Source organism: Carcharhinus amblyrhynchos, chromosome 15, assembly GCF_965287045.1.
Source record: "Carcharhinus amblyrhynchos chromosome 15, sCarAmb.v2.hapA, whole genome shotgun sequence".
NCBI lineage: Eukaryota > Metazoa > Chordata > Chondrichthyes > Carcharhiniformes > Carcharhinidae > Carcharhinus > Carcharhinus amblyrhynchos.
Window position 1 is genome coordinate 68370386 of NC_137338.1, and position 16503 is coordinate 68386888.

The 16503-nt window shown below is 41.6% G+C and overlaps 1 protein-coding gene across 1 annotated transcript in view; it reads right to left on the bottom strand.

The window, feature by feature from the left end:
* vwa8 (von Willebrand factor A domain containing 8) overlaps positions 1-16503 on the bottom strand; it is a 329616-nt gene that overhangs the window by 289318 nt on the left and 23795 nt on the right. The window contains exon 4 of the mRNA XM_080204136.1: positions 11186-11296. Within this exon, the coding sequence (XP_080060262.1) occupies positions 11186-11296 (111 nt within the window). The remainder of the gene's footprint in view (positions 1-11185; positions 11297-16503) is intronic.

The window sequence follows — 16503 nt, forward strand, 5'->3', positions numbered from 1 at the left end:
AGATGATGGCATCCATGTCAATGATCTGGAATGTCTTGCAGAGGTTGCTGTGGCAGGGGTGTGTGGTGTCGTGGTCACTGTTCTCCTGGGTAGTTTGCTGCAGACAATGGTCTGTTTGAGTTTGTGCAGTTGTTTGAAGGTAAGAAGTGGGGGCGTGAGGATGGCCTTGGCGAGATGCTCGTCTTCATCAATGACATGTTGAAGACTCTGGAGAAGATGCCGTAGCTTCACCGCTCCGGGGAAAGTACTGGACGACAAAGGGTACTCTGACCACCGTGTCCCATGTTTGTCCTCTGAAAAGGTCAGTGCGGGTTTTCGCTGTGGCGCGTCGGAACTGTTGATCGATGAGTTGAGCATCATATCCTGTTCTTATGAGGGCATCTTTCAGCGTGTGGAGGTGTCTGTTGCGATTCTCCTCATCTGAGCAGATCCTGTGTACACGGAGGGCTTATCCGTAGGGGACGGCTTCTTTAACGTGTTTAGATTGGAAGCTGGAGAAGTGGAGCATCGTGAGGTTACCTGTGGGCTTGCAGTGAGGTGCTGGGGTGACTGTCTTAATGGAGATGCGTATGTCCAAGAATGCAACCAATTCCGGAGAACAGTCCATGGTGAGTCTGATGGTGGGATCGAACTTGTTGATATCATTATACAGTTGTTTCAGTGATTGTTCATCATGAGTCCAAAGGAAAAAAATGTCATCAATGTATCTAGTGTATAGCATTGGTTGAAGGTCCTGGGTGGTGAAGAAGTCTTGTTCGAACCTGTGCATGAAGATGTTGGCATATTGAGGTGTGAATTTGGTCCCCATGGCTGTTCCATGTGTTTGGATGAAGAACTGGTTGTTGAAGGTGAAAACATTGTGATCCAGGATGAAGTGGATGAGTTGTAAAATTGCATCTGGAAACTGGCAGTTGGACTTTGCTGCCAGAGAGAACGATTGAAGCAAATGGTTTTGAAGGATTCAAAAGGAAGCTGGAGAAGCACATCAGGATGAAGGAAATTAAGGGTTACAATGATGGATTTAGATGATAAAAGTAGGCTCAAGTAGAACATAAAGACTGAAATGGATTGTTTGGGCTGAATAGTCATAGAATCCTCAGTGCAGAAAAAGGCCATTCAGCCCATCAAGCCTGCAACAACAACAACAATCCCACCACAGCCCTATCCCCATAATCCCATTTATTTAGTTTGCTAATCCCCCTGACCAAGGGGCAATTTAGCATGGTCAATCAACCTAACTTGCACATCTTTGGACTGTTGGAGCAAACTGGAGCACCCGGAGGAAGCCCACATAGGCACAGGGAGAACATTCAAACACCACACAGTCACCCAAGTCCAGAATTGAACCCAGGTATCTGGCACTGTGAGGCAGCAGTGCTAATCACTGTGCCATCATGCTGCCCATTGCCTGTTTCTTTGCTGTATAACCTACATAATCCCAGGTAATAAATCTGGGAACTACTGAGTACATAAGTCTCAAGGTAGCGCATTTAAAATGCCACATCACTGACAACAGATATAGAACCTCATTAAGGCAAAATCTGTTTGCTAACTTTAAATTAAACAGCTGCCAAAAGTTTAAAAAATGAATTTTCTAAAATAGAAATTAAAATCCAATTCACACCAGAGTATAGGTGCATAATCAAAAGTTTCTACCGCAGAACATGACCAGTTGAAACTGTTTTTTTGGTGCAAAAACACAAAAACACTACCTTCAAAGGCTGCAGATGACAGTGTGCAGAAGATGTGTCAACTATGTAACTAGCATTACCTAGAAAAATACAAGAACACTACTAATTATTTCCACAGAAATGATCTCATATTTATATGGAGACTGTAACTGCTTGTCCACTTGAAGACAGAAATATAATTACAGCATTTTTACAGAAAAGGTTGCCCTTCACATCAAGAGCGATAGTAATTATTATCTCTGAGTCATACTGAGGATCAGGTTCACACTCTCCTATGACAGCTTGAGGAAACTGAGCAATTTGCAATTTACCTAATGACACAATCACATTCTGTTCCGTTGGTTTCAGTCTCCTCAATTTATAACAAGCTCCCGGTCATTAAAAAGCATTTACAAAAACACCAATTTGTGGCACATTACTCAAATCAAAATCATCTGCAGTAGTTTTACATAAATCTGAGTACTTGTGTAAAAGTAACGACATTTACTTATTCATTTACATCTTCTACAATTTTCCTTTGCATTATGAATACATCCAACATTCAGCAACCAAACTGGATCTGTGTGCATTTCAAACAAATGGTGATAATGTTGAAGGCAAGAAATTTAGCTTCCACGGTACAATTGGAGTCAATGAATTTTGGACTGGTGCAGGAGAAATAGGTTCCCACCTCTGTTTTTCCTAAAGGAATTAACTGCTCATGGATTTTGGTTCCACAGCAGCTGAAAGCCCTCCAATGGTTGGGCAAAAAGGCCCCGAGGGTCAGGGGCTCCATGATTGCAGAAGGTCAATGCAGGTGAGTCCAAATAGGTCCTCACCAGATAGTTGCATACTCTTATTTACAGCAATAATCAGGGGAACTCTGTTGCATTCTTCTCTTCCTTAACTCCAACTATTGAGGTCAACTCTAGTGCCTTTCAGTTAAAATAAGCATGAACTAGGGGTTTTCCTCCTCTGTTCCATTTCTGAAGCCCATCTCCACCCTTCCATCAGAGAAACCACCATCAGTCAGGATTGGAACATAGGATTCAAAAAGGGCATCTGATAAGAGGCCACGTTACTACAAAAGATAAGAGCTCTTAATTTCTTTTGTTCATTCATGGAAGATGGGTGTCGCTGGCTGACCAGCATTAATTGACCACTCCTAGTTGCCCTCGAGAAGGTGGTGGTGAGCTGCCTTCTTGAAACACAGCAGTCCACATGTTGTGGGTTGACCCACAATGATGTTAGAGATGGAAGTCCAGGATTTTGACCTGCGGCTACAAAGGAACAGCAATATATTTCCAAATCAGGATGGTGAGTGGATTGGAGGGGAACTTGCATGTGGTGATGTTCCATGTATCCGCTGCCCTTGTTCTTCTAGATGGAAGCAGTCATATGTTTGAAAGGTGCTGTCTGAGGATTTTTTGTGAAATGCTGCAGCGCATCTTACAGATAGTATACACTGCTGCTACTGAGCAACAATGATGGAGGGAGTGAATGCAGTGCTAATCAAGCAGGTTACTTTGTCCTGGATGGTGTCAAGCTTCTTGAGTGTTGCTGGAGCTGTACCCATCCAGGCAAATAGGGAGTATTCCATGGTTGGGGGGGGTAATATAACTTAACTTGATTTAAATATACAAGATCCTAAGGAGTCTGGAAAGGGTTGATGCAGAGATGCTGTTTCCTTGTGCTGCAGAGTCAAGGACTGGGGGTCACTGTTTAAAATAAGGGGTCACCCATTTAGGTCAGAGATGAGGAGCATTTTTTTTCTCTCACAGGGTTGTGCATCTTTTGAACTCTCTTCCTCAAATGGCAGTGGAAGCAGATTATTTGAATACTTTTAAGGCAGAGCTTGACAGATTCTAGATAAGGGGGGAGGGGTGAAAGGTTATCAAGGGTAGGCAGAAATGTGGAGACAAGGTTAAAATCAGATCAGCTATAATTTTATTGAATGGCAGAGCAGGCTCGAAGGGCTATGTGGCCTACTCCTAATTCCGATATTCATACGTATGTTTACATTAGCATGGATAGAGAACTGATTAGTTCACAGTAGTCAGACAGTTGTGATAAAGGGGTCATTTTTCAGGTTGACAAATTGTAACCACAGTGCAACAGGGATCAGCCTCTACAATTTACAATCTATATCAATCAATGACTTGGATGAAAGGATCAAGTATATGGTAACTAAATTTTCTGATGATTCAAAGCCATTTGTGAAGAGGACACCAAAAACTTGCGAAGTGATACAGACAGGCTGAGAGAGTGGGTAGAAATTTGGCAGATGGGAGTACAATATTGGAGAATGTGAACTTTTCCACTTTGGCAATAATAGGACAATAGAATATTACTTAAGTGAGAGAGATGGAAGAACTAGCAGTACAGAGGGATATGGGTATCCTGGTATATGAATCACTAAGAACTTGCAAGCACATATGCTAAGTGTTTAAAGCAAATGGAATGCTGGCCACTATTGCAAGGCAGTCTGTTTCAAGTGAAGAGAGGAGTACAACAAGGCTGAGCAATGTTTCCAAAATTATTCAATCTGTACACAGAACAAATAGAGTTTAAATGTACTTGCAGGGATTAAAATTGAAGGTAAGAACATAAGCACATTGATGACACAGTGCTACATGCAGAATTAGAAGCAAAATATTGTAGGTTAAGTGAACCCAAAGTTTAGAATATGTATTGAATACAAACACCAAAAGGACCAAAATGATACTAGTTAGAAGGAACGCACTAGAAGAAATTACACTGAAGATTGAAGGAAAAGGCGTCACACTGGAACAAGTCGAAAAGTTTGATTATTTACAATAAATGATAGCAAAAATGGGCAGATGTAATGCCAAAGTTAGAATGATAAAACTAACCTGAAGTAGCTTTTTGAAGATGAAGGATATGTTAACAAAAAAACTTGACCTTGTAACAAGGAATAAATTAATAAGATTTCACATTCTATCCACTTTCCTGTATGTCTCAGAAACCTGGATAATAAATAAATACGTGTGAAAGAAAATAAAGATCTTTGAAATAAGGAGGAAGTCAGGCTACAGCAGATGGTTGAGAATGGTGCAAGATAGACGAGCATGACGCACCATGACAGCAGATCTACTGGTAATATTTGCAAAACCAAAAACAGAAAATGCTACAAAATCTCAGCAGGTCTGACAGCATTTGTGGAGAGAGAATAGAGTCAATGTTTTGAGTCTGGATGATCCTTCGTTAGAACTGACGAAAGGTCAACCAGATTCAAAATGATTGCTCTGACAAAGGGTCATCCAGTCGCAAAACATTGGCTCTATCCTCTCTCCATAAGTGCTGTCAGACTTGCTGAGATTTTTCAGCATTTTTCTGTTTTTGTTTCAGATTCCAGCATCCATAGTATTTCGTATTTGCAAGGATTGGCAACCACGAGTTAGTATAGAACAAACTATAACACTTTATTTACAAACAAATAAATATACAGAGTACTTTCACGATGTTAACACTTTCCAGCTCTACAATCTACTCTGGCTGCAAAAGCTTATCCTCTTCACCGAGATCCCTGTGCTCGTTCGCCATTAGACAATCAGGTCACGTGACCCTCCTGCTGTACTATCCTTAAAAGGGCCAGCTACTGCAAGTAGCTACAAGCAGCACTGCAATAGGAATGTAAAAGTAGGGAAGTCTTGCTCCAACTATAACGGGCCTCAGGGAGACTGCATCTGGGGTATGGTGTACAGTTTTAAGAATATATTTGCATTGGAAGCAATTCAGTAGAGATTCATTTGTCTAATCCCAGGGATGAAGGGGTTGTCTTATAAGGAAAGATTGAGCAGCTTTGGCCCATAATCAATGAAGTTCAGAAAAATATGAGGCGATTTTAATGAAAAATAAAAGATTCTGAGGAAATATGATAGGATTGATGCAAAAAGGATGTTTCCTCTTGTGAGGAAATCCAGAAGTCAGGAGCACAGTTTAAAATGAAGGGATGTCCCATTTAAGGCAGTGATGAAAAAGAATTTTCTCTTTCAGAGGGTCACCAGACTTTGGAATTCTTTTGCAGAGAGCAGTGAATGCTGGGTCACTGAATATATTTGAGACCAAGTTAAATGGATTTTTGAAAGACAGTAAGTCAAGGGTTTTGGAAGGGCTTCAGAGAAAAGGCAGTGGGACAATGGAACTAGCCGAGTTGTTCTTTCAGAGAGCCAGCATAGACAAAACAAAAGGCCTCCTTCTTTGCTATAATGCAGATAAAAAGGTGTTTGAAAGGTCGACAGCCCTCAAAGTAAAAGGCACTTGTTGATGACAAGTAGCCAATTGAGTGAATTAAGGATGAGAATTGTAGAGGCTCTGGCCACAATTCTCCAGTTACATAGAACATAGAACACCACAGCACAAACAGGCCCTTCGGCCCACGAGTTGCGCCGATCACATCAACACCTACCAACCTACAGACCTATCTATAACCCTCAATCTCATTAAACCCCATATACTCATCCAGAAGTCTTTTAAAAGACCCCAGCGAGTTCGCCTCCACCACCACTGACGGCAGCCGATTCCATTCACTCACCACCCTCTGAGTGAAAAACTTACCCCTAACATCACTTCTGAACTTCCCTCCTTGCACCTTAAATCTGTGTCCTCTCGTAGCAACCATTTCAACCCGGGGAAATAGCCTCTGAGAGTCCACCCTATCTATTCCTCTCAACATTTTGTAAACTTCTATCAGGTCCCCTCTCAACCTTCGTCTCTCCAGGGAAAAGAGTCCCAGCTCCCTCAACCTAACTTCATAAGGCATGCCTCCCAGTCCAGGCAACATCCTTGTAAATCTCCTCTGTACCCTCTCAATAGCTTCTACATCTTTCCTATAGTGAGGCGACCAGAACTGCGCACAATACTCTAAATGAGGCCTGACAAGGGTCTTATAAAGTTGCAGCATTACCTCCCGACTCCTAAACTCAATCCCTTGATTAATGAAGGCCAGTACACCATATGCCTTCTTGACCACCTCCTCCTGCGAGGCCGATTTAAGAGTCCTGTGGACCCGGACCCCTAGATCCTTCTGCTCTTCAACACTACTCAGACTTCTGCCCTTGATAGTGTACTCATTCATCCCGTTGGTTCTGCCAAAATGGACGACTACACATTTATCCGCGTTGAAGTCCATCTGCCACTTCTCCGCCCAGTCCTGCATCCTATCTATGTCCTGCTGCAACTTTTTCCATCCTTCCAGACCATCCACAACACCACCGACCTTAGTGTCATCAGCGAACTTACTTACCCATCCCTCCACTTCCTCATCCAGGTCATTTATGAAAATGACAAACAACAAGGGTCCCAGAACAGATCCTTGAGGCACTCCGCTGGTGACTGACCTCCATTCAGAAAAAGCCCCATCCACAACCACTCTCTGCCTTCTGCAGGCAAGCCAATTCTGGATCCACAAGGCCAAAGGCCCTTGGATCCCATGCCCTCTCACCTTCTCAAGAAGTCTTGCATGGGGGACCTTATCAAACGCCTTGCTGAAGTCCATGTACACTACGTCCACGGCACTTCCTTCGTCAATGTGTTCAGGCACATTATCGAAGAACTCAACTAGGCTTGTAAGGCACAACCTGCCCTTGACAAATCCATGCTGACTATTCCTGATCATGTCAAACCTCTCCAAATGTTCGTAAATCTTGTCCCTCAGAAGCCTCTCCATCAGCTTACCAACTACTGAGGTCAGACTCACCGGTCGGTAATTTCCCGGGCTATCTCTGTTCCCTTTCTTGAAAATAGGAACTACATCCGCAATCCTCCAATCCGCCGGAACCTCTCCCATCTCCATTGACGACGCAAAGATCATCGCCAGGGGCTCTGCAATCTCTTCCCTCGCCTCCCACAGTATCCTGGGGTACATCCCATCTGGTCCAGGTGACTTATCTACCTTGATAGAATTCAAAAGTTCCAACACATCCTCCTCCTTAATATTCACGTACTCAATCTTTTCCATCTGCTGCAAATCCATAACAAAATCTCCCAGATCAGCTTCCACTGTGAATACTGAGGCGAAGTACTCGTTAAGCACCTCTGCCATTTCTTCTGGTTCCACACAAACCTTTCCCCCTCACCTTTTATAGGTCCTATCCCTTCTCTTCTTATCCTTTTACCTTTCACATATTTATAGAAGGCCTTGGGATTCTCCTTAATCTTACCCGCCAAGGTCTTCTCATGACCCCTCCTGGCTCTCCTAATTTCCCTTTTAAGTTCCTTCCTACAGTCCTTATACTCCTCAAGATCTTTAACCTCTCCTAATTCCCTGAACCTCTTATACACCTTCCCTTTCTTCCTGACTAGGTTCAACACAGCCTTTGTGCACCACGGTTCCCGCGACCTACCAAAACCCCCAGTTCTCCTTCAATATAGGGGTGCTGCCAGTGGATCGGGGGACTGCAAATGTTACAGCCTGTTTCAGATGAGGGGAGACCTGGCAACTGCAGGCAGTAAGCCTAACATCAGTGATGAGGAAACTTTCAGAATAAAATTCATTTGTAATGAGAAACGTATAGGTTAATAAACAAAAATCAGCATGGACTTGTTCAAGAAAAATTGCACTTGACCAATGGGACTGAGTTCTTTGATGAAGCGACAGGATGCATTGATAAGGGTAGAGCTGTTGATCATGTAGTTTTTATTCATTCACAGGATATGAGCTTTGATGGCTTAGTCAGGATTTACTGCTCATCCCTAATTACCCTTGAACTGCTGCAGTTCCTGTGGTGTAGGTACACACATTACTTGGACAGTTGAATCTTCTGAAATAGCACTGTTGGCCTTGACTCTAGAGATACAATGCTAAATGGGTCAACTTTTCATTTACACCCAAATGTAAATGTAATTACTAAGTTTAGACAGACCCAGATGAAATGCTGCTGGCACTCAATTTTCCAAGTGAGGTTATTGACAAATTTTTGGGTGCAGATGAGTGAGGAGTTACAATCCATCAGATAGTTTACCCACCAACTTCCCACTTCGATTCTGTTCTTTCTGACTTTTACTGGCATTTCCGAACAAAACCAATAGGATCTTCCTTTAAATATGCAGATCAAGGTCTGATGATGAGACATGACCCAAATGCAATTCTAACTCTGGAGTGAATAGGAAAGCAATCACTTCTTTCCTACAAGATTAAAGCCTGCCAGAAGAAGCCACACACAATGTAATCATTTTAAGGAGTTTGGGTCCCATTTCCCCAAATTCCAACCACTAGCCCCCCCCTCCCCAAACTCCCTTCTACAAAACAGTCCCAAGAACACCAGACTTCCAAACCAATGGTTCAAGTGCTGGAGGCCTCATTCTGCCACAGGTGTATCAATTTAACTGTTTTCTGCAGGAAGTTAATATCAAGCTCTTTATGTATAGAAATCAAAAGAGAAAATGTTGGAAAATCTCAGCAGGTCTGGTAGCATCAATAAGGAGAGAAAAGAACTGATGAGTCCAAGTGACACTTTGTCAAAGCTAAAAAGCATAGAAAATGGGAGATATTTATAGTGCAGGGGGAGGGAATGAAAGATGAATCATAGCCACAGAAACCAGGGGAAAAGGCTGCTAATGGCTGTCCATAGAGAGAATAAAAGGGTGAATGGCCAACCAGCAGAGAAGCTGTAAGCTATGACAGATGGAAATGTTGGAGGAGCGGGGGGAGAAATGAGATTGAGGTAGAATGTAGAAAAGGGTATGTGGGGGGGAGAAAGGGTAAGGGAAGGGGGGAGAAAAGATAAAGGAAGGGGGATGAAGTAGGGGAGAAGGAAGGAAGGAGTTGAGCGGGAGTAGTGGGAAGAAAATGTAAAGAACAACCATAAAGAAATAAAAGGTAGAGAACAGTAAAAAAAACAAACAAAATAGAATGAAAACAAAGGGGGCCGAGCAAATCATCTGAAGTTGTTGAATTTGACGTTGAGACCAGAAGGCTATAAAGTGCCTAGCCGGAAGATGAGACGCTGTCCTTCCAGTTTGCATTGAGTAAACTAGAGGAATTGTCAACTTTACACTGGAGAGAGAATCTGTCTCTCCTTACAGATGCTGCCAGACCTGCTGAGATTTTCCAGCATTTTCTCCTTTGGTTTCAGATTCTAGCATCTGCAGTAATTTGCTTTTATCTTTATGTATAAATTTGGACGTGTCAAGGGTGCAGATTCGTAGTAAAATAACTGCAAGAAGTTACATTTGAGTTCAAGGGAAGTGTCACAATAGGGCAAATACATTTCTGAAAACCTTTGGAAAAAGTCAGCGGGTATCTCCACCCACACAACCAAAGCTGAAGGTGCAAGGGACTACAAAACAGGAAAAGATAGGCCAAACTTCAGGAACTGAAGCTGAATACACATCTAATCTTTTATACCCGCTGAAGGTAGGGCTGCACAAAGTGATTGAGAAGGGTGAACCTCTCCATCAGTATCATTCCACACAGCTAAAATCTAATATTGCTTGTGTTGCAGAATGTCTGCAAGGAGATGGAGCCAAAGCATTTGGGACAGTGAATGTGCTGATCTCGCACTTTATCAGTAGATGCCATTGCCATGAATGACATCGTGTTGTATTCAGCTCTCAGCTAACCAGGTCCAGCAAGAATTATGGATTTATTTGCAAGTACAGGCAAACTGGTTCCATTGACCTCTGAACTCTCTGGAATGCCTCATTACACATGGTGGCAATGAATTTGTGAAATGCTGTAATTAAGGTGTTGCAGAGGAAACATGAACTATTAAAGTCAGTCAAGTATTCACATCATGTAATGACATCGCTAAGTCTGTCAATCCAGCTGTTTCTGGAACATGAGCCTTAACCTGCACTAATGGCACATGAAAGCAAGATCTACTCAGCTCTGCCTGCAGATGTGGACACCAGAGTGTCTTGTGCGTCATCTGATCTGCCTGACGTCTCCTCTTTCTAGAATGCCAAACAGGGAGATTCCCATGAGGAAATCCATTGACGAAACATAAATTGCAATAATTGATACAAAGACTCATGAGAATTATTAAATTAATTAACTATTAACGGGAAAAGAATAAAAACAAGAGAGAAAACTGTTCTGAGATTGCTTTTCTCTAGTGCTGTACTGTTTCCAATTTCTCAGTACACTTCTGTCACGTTGCAACACAAGACTGACTGCTTCACACAGATCAAAATGACATTTGGTTGCCTGAAAAATGTAATGATCATAATCTCAAAACTAGTATTGAAATGAATTGCCAATGCTGGAACTAAGCATTTCCTTTGTAACTGGTCTTATCCAACAGAAAGTATGTCAAGGCTCAAGATAGGTAGAGTTCCACCTTACGAATCCTTCCTCTGATCGTTCACCTCATATGTCTCAACTATGAAATGCCAATTTGTTCTGACTTTTTCTGGCTCAGTGCTGCTTTCATTCTTCTATCTTTGGGCTTCATCCCAAAAGCATTTTGTTTCATTTATCTATATTTCAAAGTGAAAACTTAAGTCATGCCAATGAATCAAGTGATGAATCTATCAGGCACAATATAAATTACCTGATCAACGTAAAAGGCTGTTCCTGCTCGGATCTCCCTACGCTGTTTAAGGTCTGTCTCAGTGGTATCCCTGGATAATGCCATGTACTCCACCTCTCGCTTAGTCAGCTCCTGTGGGAATTAAATTAGTCAGCACATGTTTAATAGCATAACAAACCCACAACTACATAGAAGTACAACACAGAAACAGGCCATTTGGCCCAACCAATCCATGTCATTTCCGCTCTGCTCAAAGTTCCTCTCATCCAACTCGATCAGCACTACCCTCTATTCAATCCTCCCTCATATTCTTCTCCATTTTTCCCTTCAATGCAGCTAAACTATTTGTCTGAACTACACCCTGTGTAACAAATATCACATCGTTAGCACTCTCTACACAAAGAAGCTTCCTCTGAGCTCCTATTGGATTTCTTGGTGACTATTTATAAATTTATTACTTCTAGTTTTGCTCTTCCCCACAAGGCTCTCTCTGTGTCTACTCTATCACAGCCTTTCATAATTTCGAAAATCTTGAGTAAGGCACTTCACAAGAGTGTCAGTAGGGAAAAAGTATTGAGTAAACTACTGGGATTAAAAGCGGACAAGTACCCAAGGCCTGATGGCCTACATCCTAGAGTCTTGAAGGAAGTGGCAGCAGAGACAGTGGTTATAATATTGCAAACTTCTCTGGCTTCTGAAAGGTTCCAGTGGATTGGAAAATGGCTAATGTAACAGTTCTGTCCAAAAAAAGGAGAAAGGCAGAAAGTAGGAAATTATAGACCATTTAGTTTATCATCTGCCCTTTGGAATCGTTGGAATCCATTATTGAGCAAGTAGTAACGAGCCATTTACAAGTCAAAATGCAATCTAGCAGAGCCAGCATGGTTTTATGAAGGGTAACTCATATTTGATTAATTTGCTAGTAGATAATGGGAGTCCGGTATATATTGTGTACCTGGACTTCCAGAAGGCATTTGATAAGGTGCTGCACAAAAGATTAATAATCAAGGTAAGGTCCCACAGAATTGGGGGTAATATGTTAGCTTGGATAGAGGATTGGCTACACAATAGAAAACAGAGAGTGGTATGAATGGATGTTTGGGCAGCTGGCAAGCTGTAACTCATTGTGTGCCACAGGGTTCGGTCCTCAATCTCCAACTATTTACATTCAGTGTTAACAACTTAGATGCAAGGATAGACTATACTACAGCCAAATTTGCACATGACATTAAAATTGTTGGGAAAGCAAGTGGCAATGAGGAAATAAGAAACTTACAAATGGATATGAGCAGGTTAGGTGAGTGGGCCAAAATTTGGCAGATGAAATTTAACATGGATAAGTATGAGGTTATCCATTTTGGTCAGAGGAATATAAAGGCAAATTATCTAAATGGAGAGCAACTTCAAAATGCTTTGGTGGATCTGGGTGTCCTTGTGCATAAATCACAGATAGTTTGCAGGTGCACTAAGTAAAAAGGAAAGCAAATGGAATTTTATCATTCATTGTTAATAGAATAGAGTTTAAAAGAAGTGAAGGTATTGGTGAGACAACATCTGGAGTACTGGGTACAGTTTTGGTCCTTGGTCTTGAGGAAGGAGGGAAATGCATTAAACGCAGTCAGAAAAGGTTCACTAGATTGATTGCAGGGATGAAGAATTGGTCTCATGAAGAGAGATTGAGCAGTTTAGGCCTATACTCGCTGGAGTTTAGAATAATGTGAGAAGATCTAATTGAAATATATAAGAGGCTAAAGGGGATATTTCCCCTTGTTGGACATCCTGGAACAAGAGGCCATAGCTTTAGGCTTAGAGGTGGACCTAAGAAAAGAGGAATTACTTCACTCAAAGGGTGATGATTCTGCGGAATCCTCTACTCCAGAGTGCAGTGGAAGCCCGAACACTAAACAAATTTGAGGAGATAGATAAGTTTTTAATGAGTAGCGGGATGAAGTTATGTGGAGGGAGCAGGAAGCTGGAGATAAAGCTGGGATCTGATCAGCCATGTTTGTATTGAATGATGGAGCAGGTTCGAGGGGCTGGTCTGCCTACTCCGACATCTGAGTTCTTGTTAAGCAAACTCTGACCCTGAGATTTGTAAGGAGATATTAGAACAAATAACCAAGGGTTAGGTTTTAAGGAGCATCTTAAAGGAGAAAGGAGAGGTAGAGAGACGGTGATATAAAGAGAGGGAAGAAATATTAACTTGGGATCAAAGCCAGTACACAGCAATTTTGAACCAGAATAATAAAATGCAAGAGATGTAAATTGGCTCACAAGGTGAAAGACACAGGAAGATAAAACAGCGGAAGCTAATTAACACTCATCTTTATTCAGTGATCATCTGTGCTAAATCCTGACAAACATTTTGTAACAGGTTTCCTAACTCCAGTTCTAGAAATCATTTGTCAAAATTATTAAAATTATGCAGAGAAAACGATTTTTAAAATAATCACCATCATTCATGACAACTTCAAGTTACGAAAATTACAGAAATCTGCAGCTCATAAGCATTCCAACATTTCAGGTTTACAGAATAACTAAATCCTTTTTTATAAATTGAGCAATTCTACAGATTGATCCATGCTGGTTCCAGCTGGACGAATATTGTGCAATAATATTTAACAATTGATTTCCCGATCAAAACCACCACTTTCATGACAGTCATGAAGTTTGAGTCTGGGGAAAAAAATCTCAACAATGACAGCAACCAGGATGTAGACTTGTGAGAATGGATTTGGATACAGTACGTTTATAGGGGCAGATTCAATGAACCAAGTAGTTTTGTCAGCCCATGTGCTCTTAGAACTGTTCGCATAAATCAAATAATGTGCTATTTTAGTTTGGTGCTCCATAGAAAGAACAATCAAGCAGCAAGATGTTGTTGTTACACAACTGTCCCTTAGATATCTGATATATCTGACACTACTGATAAAACAAAGAGAAGGTGGTGATAAATTCCAGGTCTTTCATAAGATATAATTTTGATTCATCTCTGTTCAAAAATTTTCATGGACATTATTGTGGGCTAGTGTACTACAATCGCATTGAACAAGAGGCAAACACATTCAAACAGTGAGGAAGGCTGAACCAAAACAAAAATACTGGAAATACTTGGCAAGTCTGACAGCATCTTTGGAGAGACAGAGTTAGTATTTCAGGGCTATGACTTTTTACATTTGGCTGATCTTAATGATGTTAAGCCAATTCATCAGTTACCCTCAAACTCCTACACTGAAGTTTGGACTTGAATAAAATGTGCCTCCTACATCCTATTTAATACTAAGTATTGTTCACTGCATCCTTCTTCTCTGCCTGACACGGGCTAGCCACTTGCCCAGTTAGGCAAAAATTTTAAGTTGCTCATCTTCATCGTCAAATCCTTTCACAGATTCAACCCATGCTACCTCTGCAACATTCTTCAACTGCAGTTTCCTCCCTGTCCTCCTCTGATCTCCTATACATCCCCATTTTCTCTGCTCCATTATTGGTTGCAAAGTCTTCAACAGTCTCAGTTAAAGCTGCTTTGTGGAACTTATTCACTTCTGTCATTATTCCTATCTATCCATTTAAAACATCAGTCAAAGGTCACCAGTTGGATTGAGTCTTCAGTCACTTTTCCTAACTCCCTCATAAGGGGTGGGAGATAATTCTTTTCTTCTGTCATGCGCAGATATCTTGCATTAAAGGCAATGTATTAATGCAAATTGTTAAAATGGTGGTCAGAGACTGTTGATATCTGTAGCAATTGAGTCCTTTAGTAGAGGGGTGGAAGCCAAAAGCCCAAGTTCCAGTGGCACAACAGATCACTCCTGGTCCAAGTGAAGACAATGACCTTCCCTTATGCAGTCTGCTTGTCTACTTCAGCTTGAAGTACAATTTGATTTGTGCATCAACTTCATTGAAGTCTGATTCGATATCGCTGTACAGAAACTGGAAATGGGACAAGGATGAGCAGCAGGACATCAACATGTGTGAATGACTTCACTCAAGCTCAACTCAAAAAGCATCTTGATAAATCCTTGCCTGTGGAAATCAGACAGAAATTTTTCCTGCAACTGTGCTAGATTTGTCTTTGTTTTTAATCCCTTTCAGCAGGTAATCATTCCCAGCCATAATACTCAATTCCTTCATGGTGTGGGGTAGCCTTGGAGGACACAGTGTCTTTCTGGCTTGTCAATTTCAGATTTTGGAATGGCATCTTGAGTTGTCATTTGACAGTGAATACAAAAGAGAAGGTTGAAGACTGCACGGAAATTAAAGAGAGCACATTAAATAGTGAAGGCAATGTCTTCAGGTTAGGCAAGAGCAGGGCAGAGAGCGAGGGAAGTCTAGACTAAACTTCATTTTTTTCAATGCAAGAGGCCTGACAGGCAAGGCAGATGAATTCAGGGCATGGATGGGTACATGGTGCTGGGGTACTATTACTGAAACATGGCTAAAGCAGGGACAGGACTGGCAGCTCAATATTCCACAGCACAGATGCTATAGAAAGGATAGAACAGGAAGTAAGAGAGGAGAGGGAATTGCGTTTTTAATCAGGGAGAACATCACGGCAGTACTGAGAGAGGATATTTCTGACGGTTCACCCACTGAATCTAAATCAGTAAAACTGAAAAATAATTAGAGGGTGATCAATTTGATAGGATTATACTATCAACCCTCAAATAGTCAGAGGGAAATTGAAGAGCAAATATGTAAGGAGATTACAGGTAGCTCCAAGAAAAATATGGTTGCAATAGTAGGGGACTTTCCCAACATTGACTGGAACAGCCATAGTATTAGAGCTTGAATGGAGAGAAATTTGTTCAGTGTATTCAGGAGGAATTTCTCATTCAGTATGTGGATGGCCGGCTAGAGAAGAGGCAAAACTTAATCTCCTCTAGGGAAATAAGGAAGGGCAGGTGATAGAAATGTTAGTGAGGGATCACTTTTGGATCAGTGACCATAATTTCATTTGTTTAAAGATAGCTATGGAGAATGTTAGGTCTGGCCCAAAGTTAAAATTCTAAATTGGGGCAAGGCCAACTTTAATGGTACGAGACAGGAACTTTCAAAAGTTGATTAGGAGAGCCTGTTGGCAGGCAAAGGGACAGCTAGTAAATAGGAGGCTTTCAAAAGCATGTTAACCAGGGTTCAGGTTAAGCACACCATTTGTAGAGTGAGGGCATTTCCTTCCCTAAAGGGCATAAGTGAGCCAGATGGGTTTTTCCGACGATTGACAACGTTTTCACAGTCATCAGTAGATTCTTAATTTCAGATAGTTTTTATTGAACCCAAATTCCACCAGCTGCCATGGCAGGATTCCAACCCAGGTCCCCAGAACATTTGCTGAGTTTCAG